The sequence below is a fragment of the Sciurus carolinensis genome, chromosome 9 (genome assembly GCF_902686445.1).
Source record: "Sciurus carolinensis chromosome 9, mSciCar1.2, whole genome shotgun sequence".
NCBI lineage: Eukaryota > Metazoa > Chordata > Mammalia > Rodentia > Sciuridae > Sciurus > Sciurus carolinensis.
In genome coordinates, this window is record NC_062221.1 from 63,258,676 (window position 1) to 63,282,881 (window position 24,206).

A 24,206-nucleotide genomic window follows, 5' to 3' on the forward strand; every position below is an offset into this window, starting at 1 on the left:
CAAAACAAAGGGAAATATTTTTTAGCAATAGTTGTATAAGATAGTTAAAAATAAACTTTAATTTTAATGTTAGTTTTAAGTCTTTTGTTCATCTAGAAAAATATAATTTATAAAAGGTATCCTAACTCATCTTTTCTAAGATATGTGCCACTTTGGTAGCGACTGCATCTGCCATATATATCTTTCTCAGTGCCTCTAAAGAATGTAAAACAATATGTGAAATAAATAATCACTTATACTCCTCAGGCTTGGAAGTCATTTTAGTTAGCATTTTTGTGTTCTTCGGAGTTTAACTTTCTATAAATGGGGAGTGTGTGTGTGTGTGTGTGTGTGTGTGTAGCATAATAATCCATTTGCATAATTGAAATCATACAGCAAAGCAATTTTATTTTAAATCTGTCATATATCTTAAATTCTTTCTTCATATTGCTAGAATCTTGTTTTAAATGATTCTTTCAAAGAACTAGTCATATTGAACTGTTTTATAGTTTAGAACATTCTTATAAGTAACCTCTAGATGGCAGCAGACTGATGTGTTTTGAGCATTTTCTTTATAAAGTACTTTTAAATATCCTTTTGAAAAAGCTGTTAGTGTTTGTGAGACTTCCAAAATGCTTTTCTGTTTTCAGCAGCTTAAAATAAATCTGCATTCAAATAAGTTTCTTGCATAATTTTCATGGTTGAAATGAAAACATATATGTGTTTATAACATGTTTATAACATATGTGTTTATATGTATGTACAATCATGGCTTTCATTTTTACTTTTATTTGTTAATCTTAGTTACTTAATTTTTCAGCTGGAATGCAATGATGTGGTCTTGTTTTGGCGAATACAGCGCATGCTTGCTATCACAGCAAATACTTTACGGCAGCAACTTACAAACACTGAAGGTAAGCCATGTAGAAACTGCTTTCTAATTTGACCTTTGGTTTTTTTTTTGGGACAGGGCCTCACTAAGTTGCCAAGAGTCTCACTAAATTGCTGAGGCTGGCCTTGAACTTGTGATCCTCCCGTCTCAGCCTCCTGAGCTACTGGGATTATAAGAGTGCTCCACCATGCCTGGTTAATTTGACATTTTTAATAAAACAATGCCAAAATACTTCCTTAAAAAGAGATTGATTAGAAAAACTGAAAATTATAATTTCCCCTGAAAATACTAAAAAATAAATTTTAATTCAAAAAGGTGGGAACTAAGCATACCAAGTATCATCCTTCATTTGCAAAAATTCCAATAAGAATGGACTCTGAAACAACACTTAGGTTTTTGGGAAATCTGCACTTCCATTAAAATGTTACAGCTGGGTATGGGCTGTGACTCAGTGGTAGATGTGTGAGGCACTGAGTTTGATCCTCAGCACCACATAAAGATAGATAAAGAAAGGATATTGTATCCATCTAAAACTAAAAAAATACTTTAAAAAAATGCTACAGCTTAAGATATATCATCTGAGAATATCTATCAGTTTCATGTTGATTAAAGTGCTGGATAATGGTAGAGATTTTCTCTGTAACTGGGAGAAATATGAACTTAAAAATAGATCTAACATGATAAAAAATAAGAACTTACTCTCCATCTATGGTTAATTTTATTATCCTTTGCATCATAAAAACGGTGTTCCTCAAGTTTTTTATTTACTTTGAACAGTTAGGCGATTAGAGAAAAATGTTAAAGAGGTATTGGAAGATTTTGCTGAAGACAATGAGAAGAAAGTTAAATTGCTGACTGGTAAACGAGTTCAACTGGCAGAAGACCTCAGTAAGTAGTTCCTCCTGCCCTCCGCCTTACCTCCTCCTGTTCCCCTTCACCTTTTACATTGTCTTGTTAATCTTTTTAATCTCAAATTTACAGGAAAGCTAAAGTATCTATCCACAAGGAACTTTTTTTTCTCTTGGAACTGTCAGAGTAAGATCTTGATTTAAAGCCCATCATTTCCAAGTACTTAATGTGTATTTCCTCGAAACAGGGATTTTTCTAGCAACTACTCAAAGCAGAATACTAATACTGATAGTTACTGTATATAATCCTCAGACTCCATTAAAGTTTCACTTGTTGTCTCAGTATCATCCTTCCACATAGCAAAATGTTCCAAGCTCATTCTCTAACCCAGCTTCCATTTTCTAGAGACTTATATTTAGAAATCAAGATCTGAGAACAGGATATTCTCATTATTGTTGAAATATCACAATTCCCAGGCGTTCTCAGTAAAAAGAGTTAGGAAATAGTGTTGTGTTTGTATGTGTCTGAACATGTATAGATGCTCGTCCACACATTTACATCTCTGTTCCTAGTCATCTCTCTGTATATTTAGTTTTTTTTTATACCACTCTGGCATTCTAGTTAAGTTTGTGCTAACACAGAAAACCTGCACTTAGATCTAAACTGCATTTATTTGCTGTATCTTCAACAGAGAATCACCCAAAGCCTTATCTCCTTTACTTATGACTACTATCTTAGTAATTGTTGAGAAAATCTGTTCAGCAAGTATTTGGAAGTCCCTGGTTTATAATTTCATGCTAAATTTGTACTAGATATGTCCTTGTCATGATGTTTACAATATTTTTTATTCATCAGGATGGTTATCACAGTAAAATATTTCCAATGAATTTTATCAGCATATACACTTTTGAGTGATTAAAAATGATGTCTTTTCTAATATTTTATAATAGAGCCTACATAATCCTATACCCTCCACTCCCAATTTGATTATTTAAAGAAAGAATATCACTAACTCAAATGTGTGTACTGTCAAGCCAAGTACTCCTAGTGGTTTTTAAAGGAAAGTAGTCCTATGACTTTATAGTGTACCTTTTGTACATATAAAATTGTAGTGGTGTTAATTATCAAATAATATCCTTAACCAAGCGTTTCACCAGTGGCTTAACTTCATCAGTCACACTAATGGAGATGAGCCATGACTGTCCAGTAGTTGAAAAAGAGTCTTGAAAGTTTCTTTACCTTATTATTTATTTTTGCATAGCTCTTGGGAACATAGTCACAGATGCTTTTAGTCAGAAATTTTAAGTTTAACAGTCACTACTGTACAGACCAAAGTTTCTAATACAGCATACTATTTAGAGGGTGGTGTGTTGGCTTATAGAGTTTGAAGAAAGAGAAGCTATCAAGAGTTTTTATTATAACTTCAAATAGTGAAGAGTAGCATAATGTGGGGATGGTTAACATTTTGATGCATTCATATTTTTACCAGTCTGAAGCTTACCTGGTCTTAAATCATTTAATTGCTTTAGAGATTCATCAATTTTACTTTAAAATGAGTATATAAGAAGTAGTACATTGTTTCTTCACATTCCAGAGAAGATATACCACATTCACTATTAAAATGAAGCTAAGTTAAGAAGAGGAAAAAAAAAAAAAAATGGGGAGGGGAAAAAAACTGTCTCAGGAAGCACACAGTAGAGGAGTCATACTTAGAAATGAGTATCTCTGGAGATAGGCAGAGAGAGGACAGGAAAAGTCTGGGGTATGTTAGGATTTAGAAGTAAAGAAGTGCTTGAAGGGTGATGGACACATGTCAACAGGGCATAAAGGCCCGGTTGAGGCTCTCACTTGCCATACCTGGGACAATATGGGCAACAAAATAAATAATGACAGTAACAAATCTTAACTCACCGAATGAAATAAGAATCCATGAATTGGTAGATACATAAAATAAATCAGTGGTGTTTATATAAAATCAGGATGTTTATATGAACACACAGAATATCTCCACAGAAAATACTTGTAAGGGAAAACAGTAACTTTATAGTGAAGAAACCTGGCAATCACTACCTTAACCAAGTGGTCAAAGTTAATATTATCAGTAATGTTCACATCAAAACCATGTGCCACCTTACAGAATGCCATGAGAAAACCCAGCATCACTTCCAAGATATTCTTACTAAAGATGCATAACTTAAATCCAATCATAACAACACATCAGAAAAATCCAAATTAAAGTACAGTCTACATAATCTTCAACTGTCAGGACCATGAGAGAGAGGGAAAGACTGAGAAAAACTAAAGGATGTGAAAACCTAATGCAGTATCTGATCCTGAACTTTTGCCTTTTTTCTAAAGGACATTAATGGGATCATCAGTGAAACTTAAATGAGATCTGAGCATTTCTGAGTACTAATACATCAGTATTAGTTTTCAAGTTTTGATTATTAAATTGGGATTATTTAGGAAAATATCCTTATTTGTAGCTAATACACAATAGAATATTTGGGGGTTATGTGGCATTAAGGCAGTAAATATTTCAGGAAAAATGTGTTTTTTGCAGTGTTCTTGCAACTTTTTTTAAGTCTGAGATTGTCTTCACACAAAGGGTTGTTTTTAAAAAGGCTTGTGGTTTTATAACTAATATAGAGATCATCATCGAAAATGGCATTTGAAAAAATGACCTGAATATATCAAAAGGCTGAGTTACTTCATGAACGATTTAATAAGATACATAGCTCATCTATGTACCTTGATTCCTTTTTTTCAGTACCTATCCATACTTAGAACTGTCCAGTATTGAAATATGTCCATTATGACCTTTATGAGATTCTTTTGATTTTGTAGTAAGATTCATTTCAAAGGTTTTTTTTTTTTTACAGCCTTTTAAATACAGTGTCAACTTAGATAAAATCCATTTGAACTGCTATTGTAATTTTTAGTAACATGTCTAAACTATTTGAAATGGACTGTGATTTTTAAATATCTTCTTCAGAAAGGTGAAGATTGGTATTATGGCTCAATTCAGATTTTATCATTTATAAAATCCAAATTTGTTTTATGGTTGTCATCATATAAAACAAGTAAGAGTGCTAAGATTTCAGAAATTTTGTTGTAATTTGTTCTTCCCCATCCCACCTTTGAAACTGAGTCTCTGGGTACTGGTAACAATGGCTAATATGTTTGTTGCTAAGTTTAATCAGTACAACATGGAGCTTTTTTATTTATTCTGTGATTATTGTACCAGCTATTAATTAGGTTATTGCGAGTGTTTGGACCATTATTATAAATTGTTTGGGACTTAGGTTTCTGTTTTTTGTTCTCTAAAGCCCAAGTTTTACTTGGTATTCTCTGTGTAATCATTGATACCCAAGAATTAAAGAGGCATTAACATTCATTTAGATTGCTCAACTTTCAACCTGGTCTTTTAATTACTGTGCTGAACTAATTTGGGGGAAAAAAACTCAAGTCTTTGAAAAATATAATTATACAGAATTGTCCTTTATTGGGATGCTTCCATGATTAACTGTTAATCAGTATCCTCCATAAGGTGGGTCAGAAAGCCATACATTTTAGTGATGATGACTTTCATCTTTACAGTTATCCTGTATACTTTCTATAATTTAAAAAGTTTTCAAACTATATGAAAACTTTGATAAAACATCTTGGTAAAAAAACTCCAAAGTGTATGTCAAGCTATAAACAGATTAAAGGAATTAATTTTCTTTGTATTTTCTTTATAACTATATCTCCAAATACACTCTGTCAGATCACACCATAATTAAGTAGCCTTTAAGTTGCCCAAAATTCAGGAAATGTTTCAGTGTGGTATATTCATATTTAGAGTCCTAAAGTCAACCTGTGACAGATATGGAATCTTTAATTGAACAAAGTGCCCATTATTCTAAGTGTTGGCTTTCTGTTGAGCTAGATTGGGAGTGTTGAAATGTTTTCTAACAAGTTTCAGTGTATTACTTCATATTCACCAATGAAAAGTGTCAACAGTGATAAATTTCTTTACTTGGGTTACCATTGTACAGGCGTATTGTAAAGGTATAGTTTGATATCCTTAATGTTAAAACCAGTATAACTAAAGAGGCTGGTAAATTAGAATTTTCCAATATCCTCAAACCCGCCCGCCCCCCCCCGCCCCCCGAGTTAATTTGCTCTGCTGACTCCCTACACGAGGTGGCAACAGCTGGCCTTTTTACTGGAGCTCAGAGGGATTAGAGGGAAGGAATCACAGCAGCGTGCTAGGCCTCTTGCCTCTGTTGACTGTTCTTTATTGTTTGATGCCTGAGCATCTCCCAGACAGCAAGCAATTGTTTCTGGAAACTTAAAGTTTGTTTCTCTTGGGTGAATACAATGCTGTTGGGGCTCCTCTTTGTGTTTCTTCACGTTCCCAGTCTCCTCTTATCCTTCATCCTGTGCTTTCTCTGGATAATTAGAAAGGAGCAAAGATAGAACCTTTGTATCTTAGTCTGCATGAGATTCAGTTGTGACGCTAAAACTTAGTCATACAGTCTATTGATCGAAGTCTTTTTTGTACTGAGCTACCAGATATTCAGTAACAAATCATTTTTATAATGAAAACTTTGTTCTTCATAGTTAATATTATTTGATAATTGCATTATTAAACAGATGTACTAGTGCATTTTTTAAATGATGGTAAGAAGGTAGGAAAGTGATCTAAGACTACCATTTTAAAAGCTAAGAGTAGAAGAGCAATGTACTGTAGCTACTTAAATCTAAAAAGATGCTTTTGGACTTTAAAACATTATTCTGATTTATGGAATAGCTATAGACTATGTCATGGTAAACTTGAATAAAAAGCAGATAGCTAAATGGTATCCTTAGTTAGCCAGTATGGTTTTATTCTAATGTATTTAGAAAGGAAAAAATTTAAGATACTCTTGAATTAATTTCCAGTGGTCACTTTACATTCCTAAACTTCTCCCATGTCTCCCATATCTTTGAGCGTTGTTATGGATAAAAACCCTGAAATATTGTTGGATTGAAAATCATAAGGAAGATTATTAGACTTTGGAACTTTAAATTGCACAAAAAAAGAAAGTTACATGTACACATGTAAAACTATTTTCCTAGAGGTTTGGCCCTGGCATGAATATTTCGACAAGGCTCCACAGGTAATTTTTGTCATCCAACATCACCCATCACCACCTGCTCCTGGACTGGTACTCTTGATGAGTTCTCCCTCTTCACAGCAAGACAATATATTGTTTTATTAATTGGGATGAAATTGACATGTATTTCTTTTGTAAAATCTGTTAGTGTGACTGTTGAAAATTTGGTAAGTTAATTACAATAGTATGTTCATTTTGTGTCTGAAGACTTAACCCAAGAAAATGATTTTAAAGTGGCATTTGAGTTGTAGAGTTCTAGATATCTGGATCCAGAGGGAATCTTTTTCTTTTTTTTTTTTTTTTGGGGGGGGGGGTGTTACCAAGGATTGAATTCAGGTACACTCAACCACTGAACCACATCCCCAGCCCTATTTTATTTTTTATTTAGAGACAGGGTCTCACTGAGTTGCTCAGCTCCTTGCTTTTGCTAAAGACTGGCTTTGAACTCTCAGTCAGAGGAACTCTTTGAACCACGCCCAACCAAAGGAAATCCTTTTTAAAGGGAAAAAAGAGTGGGTGCATCACAAAGAATAGAATAAGGTGCTCTGGAGGGAACTATGAACCATAAGGACCATAAGCCCTACGTCCTCATTTGTTTCTTAATACTGTTGCTGTGTTTTTTTTGGCCTCAGCACTATTTCATCTCTCCTAGCTTCTAGCATTTCTCCAAGCAGTGTTTCTCTTTGTCTTTTTTTCCTTATGTCACTCACCATACATTCTTCTTGATCATTATCATGAACCTAAACCATTATTTTTCCTCCTTCCTACCTATTTGCCTTCCTTCCATTATTAAAAACCTTTTTCAGGTACTGCCAGTGGGTTGTTCAGTTGAATAGAATGAAGCCTTCCCAATAATAGCAGTTGTAAATCAGCCAAAATAACCATTTAAAGAAAATATTTTCGAACTGGGGTTGTGGCTCAGTGGTAAAGAGCTTGCCTAATACATGTGAGACACTGAGTTTGATCCTCAGCACCACATGAAAATAAATCAATAATTAATGTTTTTTTAAAAAAAATAACATGGAGTTTTATAAAAAAACAAAAAAAGAAAGAAAATATTTTCATGTCTGTATTGATACTAACCCACTCTGTCAAAGTGATCTGGTTTAGTCTTCAATTCACCATACCTTGTGTTATATACTATACAAGTTCTGTGAATGTTTGATCATGATCTTTTAGTGCAGAATCTTCATTAACCACCTTCTCTTGACTTAAAAGGGAAGGAGGGAGGTTCTTTTCTTCCTAAGAAACCTTTCTTCTACTCTCTCTCACCAGCAAACTGCCATCTCGTTTCTCATGCAGCAGTTTACATTTGCTATGTTCACTTTTATACTCACCCACTCTTTTCCTCATATCTTGTAGTCTGGCTTTCAACTACATGGAAACCTCTTATTTATAGATCACCAGTGGTTTCCTAATTGTCAGTTCATCCAATTTATTTAAAAAAAAAAAAAAAAAACTTTACTTTTTATGTTTATTAGGAATTAAGTTTATTAGAATACATTCTCTTAAAGCACTTTTAGGAATGATTATTACTAGAAATGTGTATGTTGGAAAAAGGGAAAGATTAATGTTTCTGTTCACTCCAGAAAAATAATTTATTTCTGTTTTAGGCTATCGGTACTTTAACTCTTCCTCCTTCCCTCCAGTATTGAGTGAACATTTATTCTTTTTTTTCCTCCCACTTTTTTTATTGGTGCACATGAACTCTTTAAGACATCTTTTCTGGGTAAAACTGATTGCAGATTTAAATTCTGCCTTTGTAAAAGTATTTTTCATAGTAAGGTGAAGTTGACAGATAAAAGCAGCGAAGAAAGATAGTGAAGGATTATTCACCTTGAGTCTGCATAGATGAGCCAGGTTCTGCTTTTATGTTGTAGTCACAAAAAATAAAAATTAAAAAAAAGAAGAAGAGTTGACATAAAACATAAAGTAATCCTTGGGGAAACAACTGTGTGTTAGAAAAGTAGTTATTTACACACAGAATGCCATGTGACGAGGCTCTTGCAGTGAGCTCTCTGAGTTACTGATGAGAAGATCCAAACTCTAAATAAGCTTTTAGTATGGAGCACATTTTTCATGGCCCGAGTTTATCTTTGAAAATCATGATTGAGGGATATTGATAAATTGGTACAAAATTAAAAGGACATTTACTTCTCCATATTATTATATAGGCTACTGGTACTCAACACTTTGTTAACAAGTATATTCTTTTTGCTCTAAACTCAGCTTTTGTTAAAAGTACTAATAAAAACAAGTTTGCTTTAGTAATCTAGAGATTGAAATTGCAGTTTTATTTTAAAGTTAAGTTTAATTTATGTACTATTGTGAAAATATTATTTGATTTTCAAAATGCCAGTGCACATATTTAAACCTAGAGGTTAGGCTAGTTCTCCCCTTCTAATAATGCTTACCATTTTTTCAGCGAGAGAAATTAGGGCAAATATTTTTATTGGGATTAAATTTCATTTGGTTTGGTTTTTTAACTTTTATGTTTTTGAGTTTTCTCCCCAGTTCTAAAATGGAAAAAAATAGAACAGAAACGTAAATATAATCAGAAAACAATCCACTGGCCTATGCAATAATTATAAAAAAACAAAATTAAGCAAGAAATGAATATATTTTTGACAGAGAGAGAGCTCCTAAAGAATCGGTGAATTGATACCTGCCTATCTAGTAGCCTCTGTGAAGTACAGTTCTCTGGGTGGTTGGAAGGGTGGGTTAAGGATGAAAGGAATGTTAATTTTTTACAATTTTATATATTTGTAAACTCCCCCCTTCCCCCCCCCCTTAGCACAATTCAAAAATTACCTTAGAAATTTTATAATTTAATTATCCTATCCTTGGAAGTAGAAGCTAGTGCATGATATGTTCAGTCTTCAAAGTGTCAGATATCTTCCTGAATAACCTCTTGATGGTTGTGGTACCAAGAGACATTGCATGGGACCATGTAGTAACTGCATATCATAGTATCATCCTCAGTGGTTGTAATTCACACTGAATTCTCGTTTAGTGCAACTTCTCATCTTGGGTCCATCCTCTAAAGAAATGAACTGAAATCTTTCTTATACTCATGAAGTTTTCAAGCTTGTTCAGCATATTTTAGTAATAAATTTTCTCTTTTGTTGTTACCGCCTATGTACAGCACATTCTGTTTTTTTCTTAGAACAGTTCTTTCATCTATTCCCTAGTTTTAGTAGTTTGTGTTATAGAAAGAAGTTTGCTGTTTTTAACTTCTCCTTTCTGAGCCAAGAATTTGAGTTCTTTTTTTTTAAAATCTTTTGAATCTCTTTTCATTGTACAACTTTACAATCTGAGTATATGTACAGATAGATGTCTTTAGACAGATCCTTACCAAGTATACTATCCTAAGTTTAGTGGGTTTTTTTTTTTTAAATTGTTATCATCACAGAGCTAGTGCATATGTATTGTGGTGAATTAGAAAAATATAGGTGGTCAAATTTTAAGTGTTGCCAATTAGAAATTACCATTGTAACATTGTAGTTTAACAATATTTGGAATGTGGTCCTAGCAATATAATTTCTGGAACACAGTGTTCATTAAGAGTACTCTGGTTGTCTTCCTATTTTACCCCCACATCTTCATTTTCAGTGCCCTTATTTCTAGTTTCTCATCTGTCAAAGCAAGCTAAATTTCACTTACTTTTCCTCTTATAAACTTATTTTAAAATATTCTTTCAGAGAAACAAGCATCATTAATAAAACCTATGATACCATTTACTTTATATAGTTCCAAGTATTCCGGAAACCATATTATAGTGTAACATGTACTAAAATCACTGTCCTTTGAAATTTAATCCCCCACCTGCATTTGGGGCCCTAGCCTTCTTATGTGTATTTGTGTTTTCATTATGTCTCTCAGATCATTCTCATCTTAAAACTAATGGATTGATTTTTATATACAATCTAGCTACTTTTTAATCTTGATTTTGTTTTACTCAGGAAAACTCTTTGTTTGCCTACTGCCGTACTTAAAACGGTACACTTGCTTCTTAACTTTGTGGTCTTTTATTCTCACTTGTGCTAAAATAGTTTTTTCCAAGATTACTGAAAATAAGAGAAAGTAATAGCATTTAGAATTAGAAAATATTCCCATATAACTGTACCATTTGGTACTTTGGAATCAACTTTAATTTGTCCCTTACACTTGTATAGTACTTTACATTTACAAAACTTACATTTCTTTTAAAGTCATATGGAGCTCATAAAGCATTTTCCCCATTGTTCATAGGGAGAAATTGATGTTCTTTGGGACTAATAATTTTTAGCCAGTTAACATAAATAGTCATGACAAAGCTGAGTCTAACAATATATGTTAGAGGTAAAATCTTTTTGGAATTGTTTTTGGATTCTATTCATCTGTAGTCTTTGGGTTTGTGTTTTTAGTTGATCATAGGTCACTCAGTTCATATAATTTGATTTTCTTCTTTTGAATTTTTAATATATGTTAGTTTTAGAGCCTACTTTCCTAGAGAAACCAGTCATTAAGAATCTAGAAAAAGTGTTTCTTCAAGATGTGCATATTTTCATTCACTTTAAAAAAGTAACTCGGGTTTATAGTATTTGTCATTGCCATTTTAATTTGCAATTTTACTTTTCTACAGAGAAAAAGAAATTGCGATGTAAAACTTAAATGATTTTCTATTTTAACAAATATGCGAAAGTAATTCTGAAGTTATTTTTATTTTTCTGAGCCTTATTTCAGCTTATGGAACCAATGCAGGGTAAGCATTTCTAATCTGAAATCCAGAATGCTTCAGAATTCAATTTTAAGTGCTAATGTCACACTTTCCTAAGTTTTTGGATTTTAAATTTTCAGATTAGGAATGTTTATCCAGTAGAGTCTGAACAGATATTCCAAAATCAAAAAAATTTAAAAATAAACCCAAAATCTAAACATTTCTGGTCTCAAGTATTTCAGATATTCAACCTGTAATAGTAACTATACCTCCTTCCAGGATTGCTGTGATAAATAGCAGAACTTGTAAATCAGCCTAACAAAGCATGAATACCTGTTCTTCTTATGATTAATTTAGTAATACTGTATCCTAATGCAATATCCTATTTAAGAAATATAACTTTTATTTCTTTTTTGCATTTTATCTCAATTTGTAACTATTAAATCCTGCAATTTTTAATTTTGTATTTTTTTGTGAATTTTTTAGTTAGGTTCATGAATCAGTACATTTTCTGGTCTTATTTCATTTTACTTTTAAAATTACATTTATGATTTGACTAAGAATCATTCTCATGATTTATTCGTCTGTTACGCCTCCTTTTTAAAGTTTCAGCACTGAAGGTCTTTTGACAAACCAATATTTATAACAGTTTGACAGCAGGATGAGGAACAGCGTTTGTCTTTGTAACAGCTTGAAGAAAGACCCTTTCCAGGACCCAGTCATGCAGTTACAATCTTGACCTCTTTCTTACGCTGGGAACATACATACAGCAGCACCTCCCGTGTGTTTTCTTGTCCCATTGACTGTCCATTCACTTCCCATCTGTTTTGCAGTCTTAAAGGAACAGAAGGAGCCCTCTTCTTATAAATCTGTCTTTGCAGGTGATAAATGGTGTCCTATCTCTTTAAGGACTGCCTGGGTGGTTTTTCTTTTCTTAAAATGTTTCAGCTTTTCTCCTAACAAAATTCAGAGCAATAATATACTTTTGAGAATGGAGGAAAATAGAAAAGAAAAACATGATTGATTTTTTTTTTTCTTACAAAACTTATTTAGCTGATTGGGACAAAATATTTTACTGATTTCTTTTCAGTTTTCCCAATTAATTGCCTACATTTAAAAAAAAATATATTGATATTTAGATTTTCCTGCAGGGGCAAGCAAAAGAAATGTATTCACTTTACAAGTGTCTTCTCCTTTTCTTGGAGAAAATAAAACAACATATTAAATGCATATATAGAATAACTTTTTAAATTTTGTTCTAATTAGTTATATAATAACTTAAAAGTTTTATAGCTTATGATTTGAATTGATACTTATAATATGGAACATTTTGTGTACTGAATACAATATAAATAATTCACAGTCAACAATTATAGTCTCATGGTAGAATCTAACTTTTATATTTAAAAAAATAGTTATGAATTCCTTAAAAATTTATTATCTTTTAGTTCTACGGCTGAAAATGAATGCTATAGATATTTATAATATTGGGTTTTCCAAGTGTTGAGCGTAAATAAAAATAAATTTCTTCTCCTATGCAGGAATTATTCCTAGAAAGTTAAATGTGACAAATATGTATTTCCCGTCCCCGCCCTGCAAAATGTTCCTAAATTAATGACTTAAAAAGCATTACCAATATAAGAAGTCCACATTTACAATATTATGGCATATTGTGTTAAATCAACTGGCTAATGGCATCTTCTACAAACAAGATTTGTTAGTTTCTTCATTAGTTTCCTGGCCTGTCCATAAAAGGATTTGAGGCAGTTTATAAACATATATTTTATACAAAAGATAAAAGCACTTAAGTGAAAACATTGAATGGAAGGAAAGGGAAAATATAAGCAAATAAATAAAGTGAATCTTGGGTTAAGATTGGTAACCCCTTACATACTTTGCTAGAGGCAAAATGGCTGGTGTACATTGAAGTTGGTGATTGATGGTGACTGTCCCACCCCAGCACAGCAGGTACTTAGCAGAAGAGTAGGTATCCCAAGTATACATACCTGAGAAAAATTTCTCATCAGTCCTCTTAAAGTAGAGACAGAGTTAGATGATATGAATCAAATGGCTACATATGCATTTCATGGAATCTTCATAGTAATGTTCCTCAGTGTAAGTTCATAAAGAATCTGTGGAAAATGAAAATGACACAGTCCAAATTCATGGTTGTTTGGTTTAGTTTATCTAAAGAGAAAACATATTTGAAGAACTAGATGAGGGCTGGGACTGTGGCTCAGTGGCAGATCACTTGCCTAGCACATATGAGGCACTGGGTTCTATCCTCAGCACCACATAAAGACAGACATGTCTGTCTGCAACTAAAATTAAAAAAAAAAATTAGATGAATTATACATCCTACATATGCAATCTTCTATAAATATTATTTCTTAAAGATTCTACACCTGTTGACATTAACAAGCACCTGGAATGATAATACTGTTGTTCATTAAAGCAGATCATTAATCATTGAGCTGAAATTAGGTTTGCCATCCACTTAGGAAAGGTGATGGGTCTAACAAGTACAAAAACATGGATACATAAAAACATGCTAGTCCATGTGCATCTATACTAAAGTTTTTTGAAAAATAGCCTTCAAAATATGGAAAAAGTATTTGAAGAGGTTTTGATTATATTAGCCAAAATGAGCCTGGCTGAAACGTAAGTTGTAATTTACCTCACAGACTTTTAAGACAATTTTCTTTCAAAATTATTTTGTTAACGGGTCATAAAATAGCAAATATTTTAATCATCTTTACTGTTTGAATTAAGTTATGGTTAATTTGTTTCACTCAACTATAAATAATGAATGAATATTCATGGACATCTATTTCAGAGCAAGTGTTGTACTGGGCTCAGTGATTTTAAATGATAGATTTTTTTTTCTAAGTAGGTAATTCATATAAGCACTCCCTGCTGTTCCCCACATTGATTCTTGGAAAAAAACATAAAATTGATCTTTCCAAAATGAATCATATAGCCCTGTGAGAATGTATTGCAGTTTATGATTACATTTTTTTTGCCAGAAGATTAGTGTCAAATAAATAAAAAGACATCAAGGAGTAAACAGAAAGAAAAGTTTTTAAAAATACAGTTATAGACGTGATCAATTAGAACTAGGACTGTGATTTTTTTAAATTGAGTTATATTTAGGTCTCGAATGCTTGAATTTTTCTTATATAAAGAACTAATATACTAAAAATAAAACTCCAGAAGATTTCTCAAATGTTTGTGATTATGAAGAAATTTCTGAGATAAACCATACATGGAAAATTAGTAGATAATTATTTTGATATTTGCTAGTTGACTTGTTAGATGACTTTTCCACAGTTGTAAGGATAGTGGCAAAATGCCACATTGTAGAATAAACTATGAGGTGTACATATGTTCTCTCCATTCTAAAAATGATACAAAATATCCCCCATTGATAATTAGAGGATTAGAACAGGGATAAAAAAAAAAAGTTCATTAAACCTTTCATTATTGTATATTACCGTGAAGTCCATGTCTTAGAAGATTTTGTATACAATAATACTTATGCTTTTTAATTAGAAACATGGAGCTACCAATTGTAGTTCCCAGTCAACTTAATAAATAGTCGTGAAGAGAGTGAATGTAATTCTAGCCCAAACAAAAATTTCCATTTGAATTTTGGAAATAATGTAAATAACCCAGGCTTCACAGATCCCAGAAGTTTGGGAACCCCAGTTTTGGAAGTCCTATGCCAGTCTTAAATAGCTTTTCAGGATGTGTGAGTTGGTGCCTGCCTCCTCCTTGTGTAACAAGAAGAAATATTCTGTTTATCTTCATTAATGAGTCATTAAAAATAATCATGCCTATTTCTAAGGGAAAAAAACTACAGGGTCCAAGACCCAGAAGATAAATTCTACATTGAGCTATACCCATTTGACTCTGTCTCTTTGATTCATCCTTTCATCAGCTGTCAAGTGCTTTATTTTTGTCTTTGTCAAATTGAAGATTTTAACTATCGTTTTCATCATCTTGAATCTGGTGTCTTTTTTTTTTTTTTTTCTTTTTCCTTTCCTTGTTTCCCTGAATCTTGGATTCCTTTAAATACTGAACTTCTAAAGGTAATTGTCTAATAAAAGGCAAATCTTTTCAGGAACAACATGTATTACACAGTAACACATGTTCCTTTAATTTTCAGTCCTTCCGTGAACAGCTCTTTATAACAGAATCTCACCTACAAGGTGTCCTAAAGCATGGTACAAAGTGCTTATGCAGCATGTTATGGAACAGTTCTGTTGAGGACATTTGGATCTTTGAATGTGTGGTTTGCTTAAAGTACCCTGCAGTAGTAAGTTTGCAGCTTGTTTCATCATGCTTTCTTTAAAAACATCAAAAGTTGTAAAAGGTTTATTTCAGTGCATGTGGTAGTGTTTTGTGTGTGGTTCTTTGTTCCTGTTCTAAACTGGTATTAACCACTGAAGTGAACCTTCTCCCGGGTTTGGCCTTTGGCATTCACAGTGTATTCAAAACCTAATTACAGATTAGTCTATATTTGAGACTTTAGAGCAAGTATCAGAAGACTCAAAAAGAAAATGAGAGTAGCAGTATCATTTCATGTGGAGATAAAGAGACCCAAAACATGAATGGGTGTCAAGTCATCTAAAGAGAAGAAAAAAGAAGGAACTTCATTCACTGAGACTGGTGGTTTATGAGTCGGGGATTATGGGAATATTCATGACTCAATCAAGAAGCACAATGAATTGATGTTGAAATAGCTCATCTTTTAAGTAAACAGTGGGTAAAATGGAAAGTAGACTCCATATTCACTTCATTTAGAACTGTGTAACGAAATAGTAGTTTGTTAATCCCTTCCTGAGTTGGTTTCATTTATCAAATAAGTCACAAATTTTGTCAGAATTCTGTAGTTATAAATATTTTAATAGAAAAGGGAGTTTTCTTTATATATACTCAAGCTGATCTGTATTCATATTCCTGGTTTTAACTGAAATATGTCATTTCACATGAAAGATAGTACTTATAACAAATAGACTTAAAATAATAGTATTTGATTTATTACTATTGACATTCAACTTGTGATACTGAATTATACTACATTTGAGTCACAGGAACACAAACAGAGCTAACTCGTCAAACTTTAACATCCTCACCTTAGTCGTGATACCTGTAGGATTTAATGAGGACCAAATGGAATTTCTTTTCCTTCCCCACTCTGTCACCCTCCCCCCAACTCCCTGGGAACTGAACCAGTGGCCCTTTACTACTAAGCTACATCCTCAGTCCTTTTTAAATTTTTTTTTTTTAAACAGGGTCTCCCTAAGTTTCTGAGGGTTTCACTAAATTTTGCTGAGGCTGGCCTTGAACTTATGATCCTCCTGCCTCAGCCTCCCCGTTCACTAGGATTACAGGTGTGTGTCACCGCTTGCCACTGAAATGTCACATTTGAAATTATCCCAAAGTAGACACTTTATAGATTTTAAGTGAGAGAGTGCTCACTTAAGTGAGAGAATGCTTCCCAAAGAAGAGGTATCTTCATGTCCCTTGCTCCTGTGCCTTGTATAGGTGAGAGAGTGACAAAGAAATGTTTTTTTTTTTTTTTTTTTTAGCTATCATTAAAAGAATACATCTGTGACAACTACTCTTTTTTTCTTGTAAGCTTCCTTTCTGTTCATGACACCCATCCTATTCCTCCTCGCTTACTTAAGTTCCCTTTTTGTCATTTTTGAGGTTTCAAGGCATGGTGGTATTGTGTCCTGATAGTCTAATTGTAAATTTTCTAATAAAAGCAGAACTTTTTAAGGGAAATTTGACAGTTTTTTTTTTTTTTATTCTGTGGTTTTCATGTTAAATAGTTCTTTTACTTTTATTGGGGAAGAGAATATTTGCTTACCTCTTCATTTCAGAAGGATTTGATTTTCATTTAGGCCTTACAGAGTTTGGCACCTGCTTCAGAGTGGCTCTTGGTATCTTTTAATACAGCTCTTGCTCTGAATGGTCTCTTTTGAGTGATGCCACTGTACCTCATGACCACAGATATTTTGTCCAGCTGAGGATAGAAGTCATTGATAGGGCAAAAATGTGGCTAACTGGCCCTGCAGCTGCCTGCTTTCTCTCAAATCCTATATTAAATAGAACTGAATTTTCTCTCTTCATATGGTATGATGTACTCAAGTAGAAATATTTATCATAGAAGTGTTCAGAGGCACTGCTGAGACTCTAAATGCTTCCTTGAGATTTTTGCATGCTATTTAAGTTAGGTGATTTTTTTAAAGACTCTGTCCATTTCCAGAGTTCTTTGAGACAATTTAGAAAACTTTTTCCTCCTGCCCTATACCCTTTTTAAAAATCCTTTAACTAATGGACTACTTTTGTGAAACATTTCTACTCATTGCAAAAAATACACTTGACTGTTTATAAGCAACTAGATGGAATAATTTTTAAAATTAACAATGTAGCCTTATTTGGGGAGGGTAAGTATATTTACTAGTTTGACTGCTATTTAGAAATGAAAGCCAGGACTGGGATGTAGCTCAGTGGCAAAGCGTCTGCCTTGCATTCGCAAGGCCCTGGGTTCAATCCCCAGTTCCCCCCCCCACACACAAAAAAACAAAACAAAAAAGAACCCCACCAAAAAAATAAGATTAAAAAAAAAAGAAAGAAAGAAATGAAAGCCAGCCTGTCCAAATATATTGACCAAACTAAGAGATAGGTTGGGATTATTTTCTCTGTAGTTCCTCTAGTTTAATCTTGTGTATAAGGAAGTAATGTTGCCATTGTGATAACTCATCATATATTCTCAACAAATAGTTTGATTAAAACAATAGACCCTTCTTCCCCATAGGTTTTATTTTAATCTTAATATAGAATCAAGAATTAGAAATGCTAAGTTGCCAGAAAAAGTATATGACATTATTTTCTTTATTCACAACCTTGGAAAGCTCTGTTGATTGCATGCAGTGCTAAGAATCTATGAAAAGATCAGTTCTTCCTTTTATTGAGTACTCATCACTGATGCCCCCTTGCTGTTAAAAAGGTCACCTATATCTTTTTTTTTTTTTTTTTTTTTTTTTTTTTTGGCGGAGGGGGGTGGTGCTGGGGATCGAACCCAGGGCCTTGTACTTACAAGGGAAGCACTCTACCGACTGAGCTATCTCCCCAGCCCCCACCTATATCTTTAATTGCAGTTTATTTTCTTTTAAATATAAATGTTGAATATACACTGTATCTTCTATGATTTTTCTGTGGATGCAAGTAAAATGCTTGCCAGTTAAGATCACTAGCTTTGAACCAGTCATATCACGTTAATTGATAATTCCCATATATGTTAAGTTGTATTAAAAATGTCAAAAACATGTAATCATGCTTAACCTGTATTTTAATATAGGAGTTGCAGGATTAAGTTGTCAGTGAAGTAGTATAGTTCACATTTGTAGAGGAAATCTACACTTCAGAGAGAATTTACAGATTTTATTTGGAAGTCTGTAAACCTGAAAAACATCAAGTATACTTAACACTGTAAAACTACCTTTATTGACACTAGTGTTTTTAAACTTTTTCCATTTACAATTTGAAAAGTACTTTTTTGTGTGTATTTTTAAAGTGTTATCACCCTTCCCTGTATGTTGTGAATATTTTCCAGTTTTCTCTGCTTTTTAATCTTACGACATTTTGACAAATGAATGAAAGTATACATTTCTCGTGGCCACATTAGTTGATCTTTCCTTTGTTACTTCTGTTACTTTATACTTAGAAAGTCATTTCCTAGACTAATAGCAGTTAGAGACCCATCTGTATTTTCTTTTCATTTTTTTTTTAAATGTATTTTTTGGTTCTTTTTTGTTTTTTTTATTCTTTTTTTAATGTTTTTTCTTTTTTTTTTCTTTTCATTTTTAAAAAATGGTTTTACTATGCTTTCCTATTTCATATTTGCTGAGTCCTTGGTTGGACTCCAAAGAATTTGAGAATTTATTAAAATTCTACACAGAATTGTCCATCTATTCTGTACATGCATTTTCTGTGTAAGAGTCTATGACTTTTCATAGAGTCCCAAAGCACACACCTCTTGTCCTCTCTCTTCCAAAAATAACATGTAGACTTCAGGTGGTATGGTAGGACTCTAACTTTTTCCTTGTACTTCAGATAAACCTTTTAGAAAGTGATGATCTCCTGTGATGTGCAATGCCTTTGAAAAATAATTTTTTTTATTTAGCTTACTCATTCATTATTTCTTTTTATCTCCATAGAGAAAGTTAGAGAAATTCAGGAAAAACTTGATGCTTTCATTGAAGCTCTTCATCAGGAGAAATAAACTGTATTAAGTGAGTAAAGATTCTGCTGCTGCATTGGTACCAAGTACAAAATTTGTATTTTAAATTTTTTTAGCAGTGTATTATTATGCTTGACTATATCCTGCTTATTCCTTACGATGTAATAATTTTAAGGCATGAATCTGAGAAATAACTTCTGAATTTCATATATATACTGTTCCTTTAAATAACTTGATTGCCGGGCTGGGGAGATAGCTTAGTCCGTAGAGTGCTTGCCTTGCAAGCACAAAGCCCTGGGTTCGATCCCCAGCACTGCAAAAAAATAAATAAATAAATAAAAATAACTTGATTGCCTTCAGGCTGAACCAAAAATATTCTCTAGCACTCATTATAGACAGAGCAAAGGTGAATAAAGAGCTAAGATATTTTATAATCTGCAGATGACTCATTATCTACATGTAAAAAATTGAACTGTACGTGTTTTTGTTTTATCACATATTCATAATCATTGGATAATTATGTATATGTTAAATATTCAACTGTGAATTTCCTATTTGGCTTGTTTATAATGACTTTAATCTTAATCTTACTCTCTTTTGTTTAAAACATTTAGATATATCTTTTTTCTGTTTAATTTATATAGCCTAAGAATTTATTACTCATCTTGATATGTTGACACTTGTCTGATTCTGTTCTGGCATTCTAAGCATGTTCTTAATAAAATGCATGTTTAAGGATTTCCCTTAGTGGCATAGTCAATTGTTGATCATCCCCAAGGAATTATAATCAGTAATGGTTTGCTTTTATTGAAGAATTCGAAGAGGGAAATGCTATGATTAAGCTGTTATCATTTATTTAAATATTTCCATTCTTTATCTGTGAGCAGCGTACAAGCAGCTTGTGTGCGACAGGCCCATAAGCCCAACTACCACCTCTTCTTCTACTGTAGGGGAAATATTTTTGAGAAAGCAAACTAGAAAGAGAGGCACTGCTCAAACCATATATCATTCATAAGAGTACTCCAGCAATGAATGGGAGAGGAAGGACTTAGATTTCAAGGAAGCTTTGCTGCTTTGTTTTGCTTGTTCCTTTAAAGGGCAGATGTATAGAAGTATACAAAAATACAGAATTATCTTTAGCAGAAGCCAAAAATAACTTTGGTGCTTTTATAAGTCTTTGTTTATAAATGCTTTCTGCATCTTCCATGTGTAAAAAGTTATTTTAAAAGCATAAAATGTTCCAGTATCATACTGGTCATAATAGTTACTATGAATAGTTACTGTTAGAGATAAACATTTTCAGTGCTTCTTGAGCTAGATCTTTTCCTTTTTAGCACCAGAGTTCCCATCACATTTTCATTTATAGATATGACCTTTGGGGAAATTATTTATGAAAACCCATAGAAAACAAAAGTCATTAAAAATATAAGCTACGTTTTTTTAATTAAATGAGGAAATTCAGAGCCAGCCAGTATTTTATATAATAGTATCTACCCTCTAACCTGGTCAGTGTGATATCTAGAATTACCATTGCTACTGGACACACGCCTCTTCTCTGCCAGAGTGTCTACCCCAAGAGCAGTATAGTGCAATTCTAAGAGGCAGGTCATGATGATATTGGAGCATGGAGAGACCTTGCACATGGGAAAACCATCCTAATTTTTCTTGTTTCCTATGAGTCTGGAGTCTCTAAGGCCCTTCCCAACCCTTGTGATTTATGACTCTAAACTCTTAGAAAATATCTATTTATTGGACACGTGATCTATTTTTTACCTTATAGATCCATTCAAAAGAGTAAATCTGGCAGAGTGGTAATCTTTCTTAGTTCCAGTCATTTTTTTAAGTTACCAGGCATCGGGAGAAATAATTCCTCAATTAAAGTTTCAATGTATGTAGGGTTCCTTGGTTTTCATTTTTTCTTTTTTAAAAAAATAGTTTAAAATAATTATAATTCTGATAAGTAAATATTATTTACTTCTTTACTGGGTATAAAGAAGATGTTTATACCCAACAGAACCATGTAGTCTTCTAATATTTTAAACTTTTTCAATAAAAAGATATTAATTCTAGTATGTTTTTATTCAGACATCATACTTAATAAAATTGTTAATATTTATATTAGGTGATATTCTAAATAATTTCAATAAAACTTGCAAACTTAGTTAAGCTTCAGTTTTTTGTGATCATGCAGTAATAAAATTTGTTTAGAAATTTTAGCATTTGTCTCCCCAGACCTAAATTTATCAAATGGGTTTATTTTTACAGAATTCTACTCACAATGTAATCGCCTCTGCATACATCTGGAGAAAGAAAACTTCAAAGTTTTTTGTCCTGCCTCTTTTTCTTCTGCTATTTCATCTTTCTACCCGTACAATAAAGTCAGGGTACAAATAATTTATGTACATTACAGGCACTTTAACCATCAGCTGCCTTGAATGAAAGAACCATGGAAATGGCATTAACATCCTATTCAGTTGTTTTGAAGTGACAAATTGGGATTATATGATTGATATTACCATTAGGTATAGTCCTCGAAGATAAGAAACTTGCTCTTTGCTGTTGTCTTATTTGTGGTGGCACTAAAATTTATTACAGGTGTTACTCACTGTCAGTTTCTTTTCCAAGAATATAATGCTAGTTGTTTTGTAATAAAACATAACAATTTTTAAGAAGTTGTCAATTGTATATAAAATGATAGTAGCCTGCTAAGTCATTGTATCTTTAATGTTCTGTATCCAGTTACTATTTGACCATGATAATTCAATTTATATTCACCACATGAAAGAAAACTGGTTAACAGAAGAACCCCTCAGATAGGTTAATTTGGATTATAATAATTCAGTGTATATTCATTGAAAGAAGTAACACTTCATTGCTAGCTGAGAAGTTAACCTTGGAAGCTGTCAGTAGCAACTTACCTTCAGTTGCTATTTTTACATTCCCTATATCCATTTGAAATTAATTCATTTTGAATATTGTATACTTAAGTTAGACTTTCTGTTAACAGTGGTTTCTTTTTCCTATTGACAAAGCCATTGGATTATGACAAAAGATGAAAAAGGTGAAGGATAATCAATTGACTAATTTTTTTTAGAATATTATCAAACATTTGAACTAGGAATCAGGAAAAGACTTAACTTTCATTATCATTTTTTTCTTTTCTTCTCTCAGTGCTGGGGATCAAACCCCGTGGCCTTGCATATGCCAAGCAAATTCTCTACCCTTGGCTACACCCCCAGGGCCTCCATACACTATCTTAAAAACTTTCAACAACTAAACAATGTTAACCATTCCCTCTCTTAGCTGAAAATTTAAAGAAAAAATTTAAAGTTTAATTCGTTGCAGTTCAGTTACAATAATTCCCTAACAACATTTTCTTGTTTTATATAATTTTTATTGGTTACAGGACTTTAAAGCAAATATGCCATTTTTTTTTTTTTTTTACTTAAAATGTCCTTCTCATTTGATACCTTTTTAAGTCTTTATTATGCTAATAAAACTGCCCATTGTATTACAATTTTTATTCTACAGTTTACTTAATTTTGTTTTCTTGGAATTCCCTTGCCAATCCCCACCTTTTTTTAATCAGTAAAAATTGATAACCCCTCAAGATCTGACACATAATATACAAAGATGGAGAATGTCAAAATATTTCAGAATGGAAATTTAGTGAATTTTTTTTACACTGTTTGATTAGAAAAGTAGATCCAGTTTTTAGCAGCTAACAGCAATATACATTGTTGTTTTGTAGATGAGTACTCAAGAACTTTTTGTGTTTCTTTTGGGACAAGGGACAAGGGTCAACAATTCTGTAAAGTTCTGTACAAAGATTAGGAGATGGCCTCACGGCTTAAACCCTTTAGCCTCTACCTCTGCCATCACCTACAGCTGCAGTAGGTAGGCAACCCCTCACTGAGCAGACATCTTGCAGTGGTAATATTTATGCAGTTATAAAACACCCATTACAACTACACATGATTTCTTAAAAAAAAAAAAAAAAAAAAAAAAAAAACACAAAAAGAAAGAAATAGGATCATATTTGTTATTGTGAACTTTGGAGGGAAAAAAATGCCTGCATGTTAGGCAGTAATTTTTATCACATCCATTTGTGTAAATTTTAAAAAGGGTCAGGGGGATGAAGAAACTTTACTTATTTGAGGAGATCAATAGTGTAACTTAAATATGTTAAGTAGATCATAAAAGCATATTATTAATAATCCCATGTGAGTACTGACATTCTCTCTATTCCCTTCATTAATATAGCTTCTTTCATGATTTTTTTCCTTTTCATCTTAGCTGATCTCACACTAAACATGCTTTTTTTTCCTCCCGCTAAAAACTAGGTATTTATTAAATGCATATGTTGTGAAGAGAAAAAAATAAAATTCA

General features: G+C 32.6%; 1 protein-coding gene across 4 annotated transcripts in view; it reads left to right on the top strand.

Moving 5' to 3' along the window:
- Opa1 (OPA1 mitochondrial dynamin like GTPase) overlaps positions 1-23,800 on the top strand; it is an 81,533-nt gene extending 57,733 nt beyond the window's left edge. For all 4 annotated transcript variants that reach the window (XM_047563309.1, XM_047563311.1, XM_047563310.1 and 1 more), the window contains 4 exons: positions 800-893; positions 1,649-1,759; positions 19,795-19,869; positions 22,083-23,800. In XM_047563309.1, the coding sequence (XP_047419265.1) occupies positions 800-893; positions 1,649-1,759; positions 19,795-19,859 (270 nt within the window). In that variant the 3' untranslated portion in view covers positions 19,860-19,869; positions 22,083-23,800. The remainder of the gene's footprint in view (positions 1-799; positions 894-1,648; positions 1,760-19,794; positions 19,870-22,082) is intronic.
- The last annotated feature ends 406 nt before the right edge of the window (positions 23,801-24,206 follow it).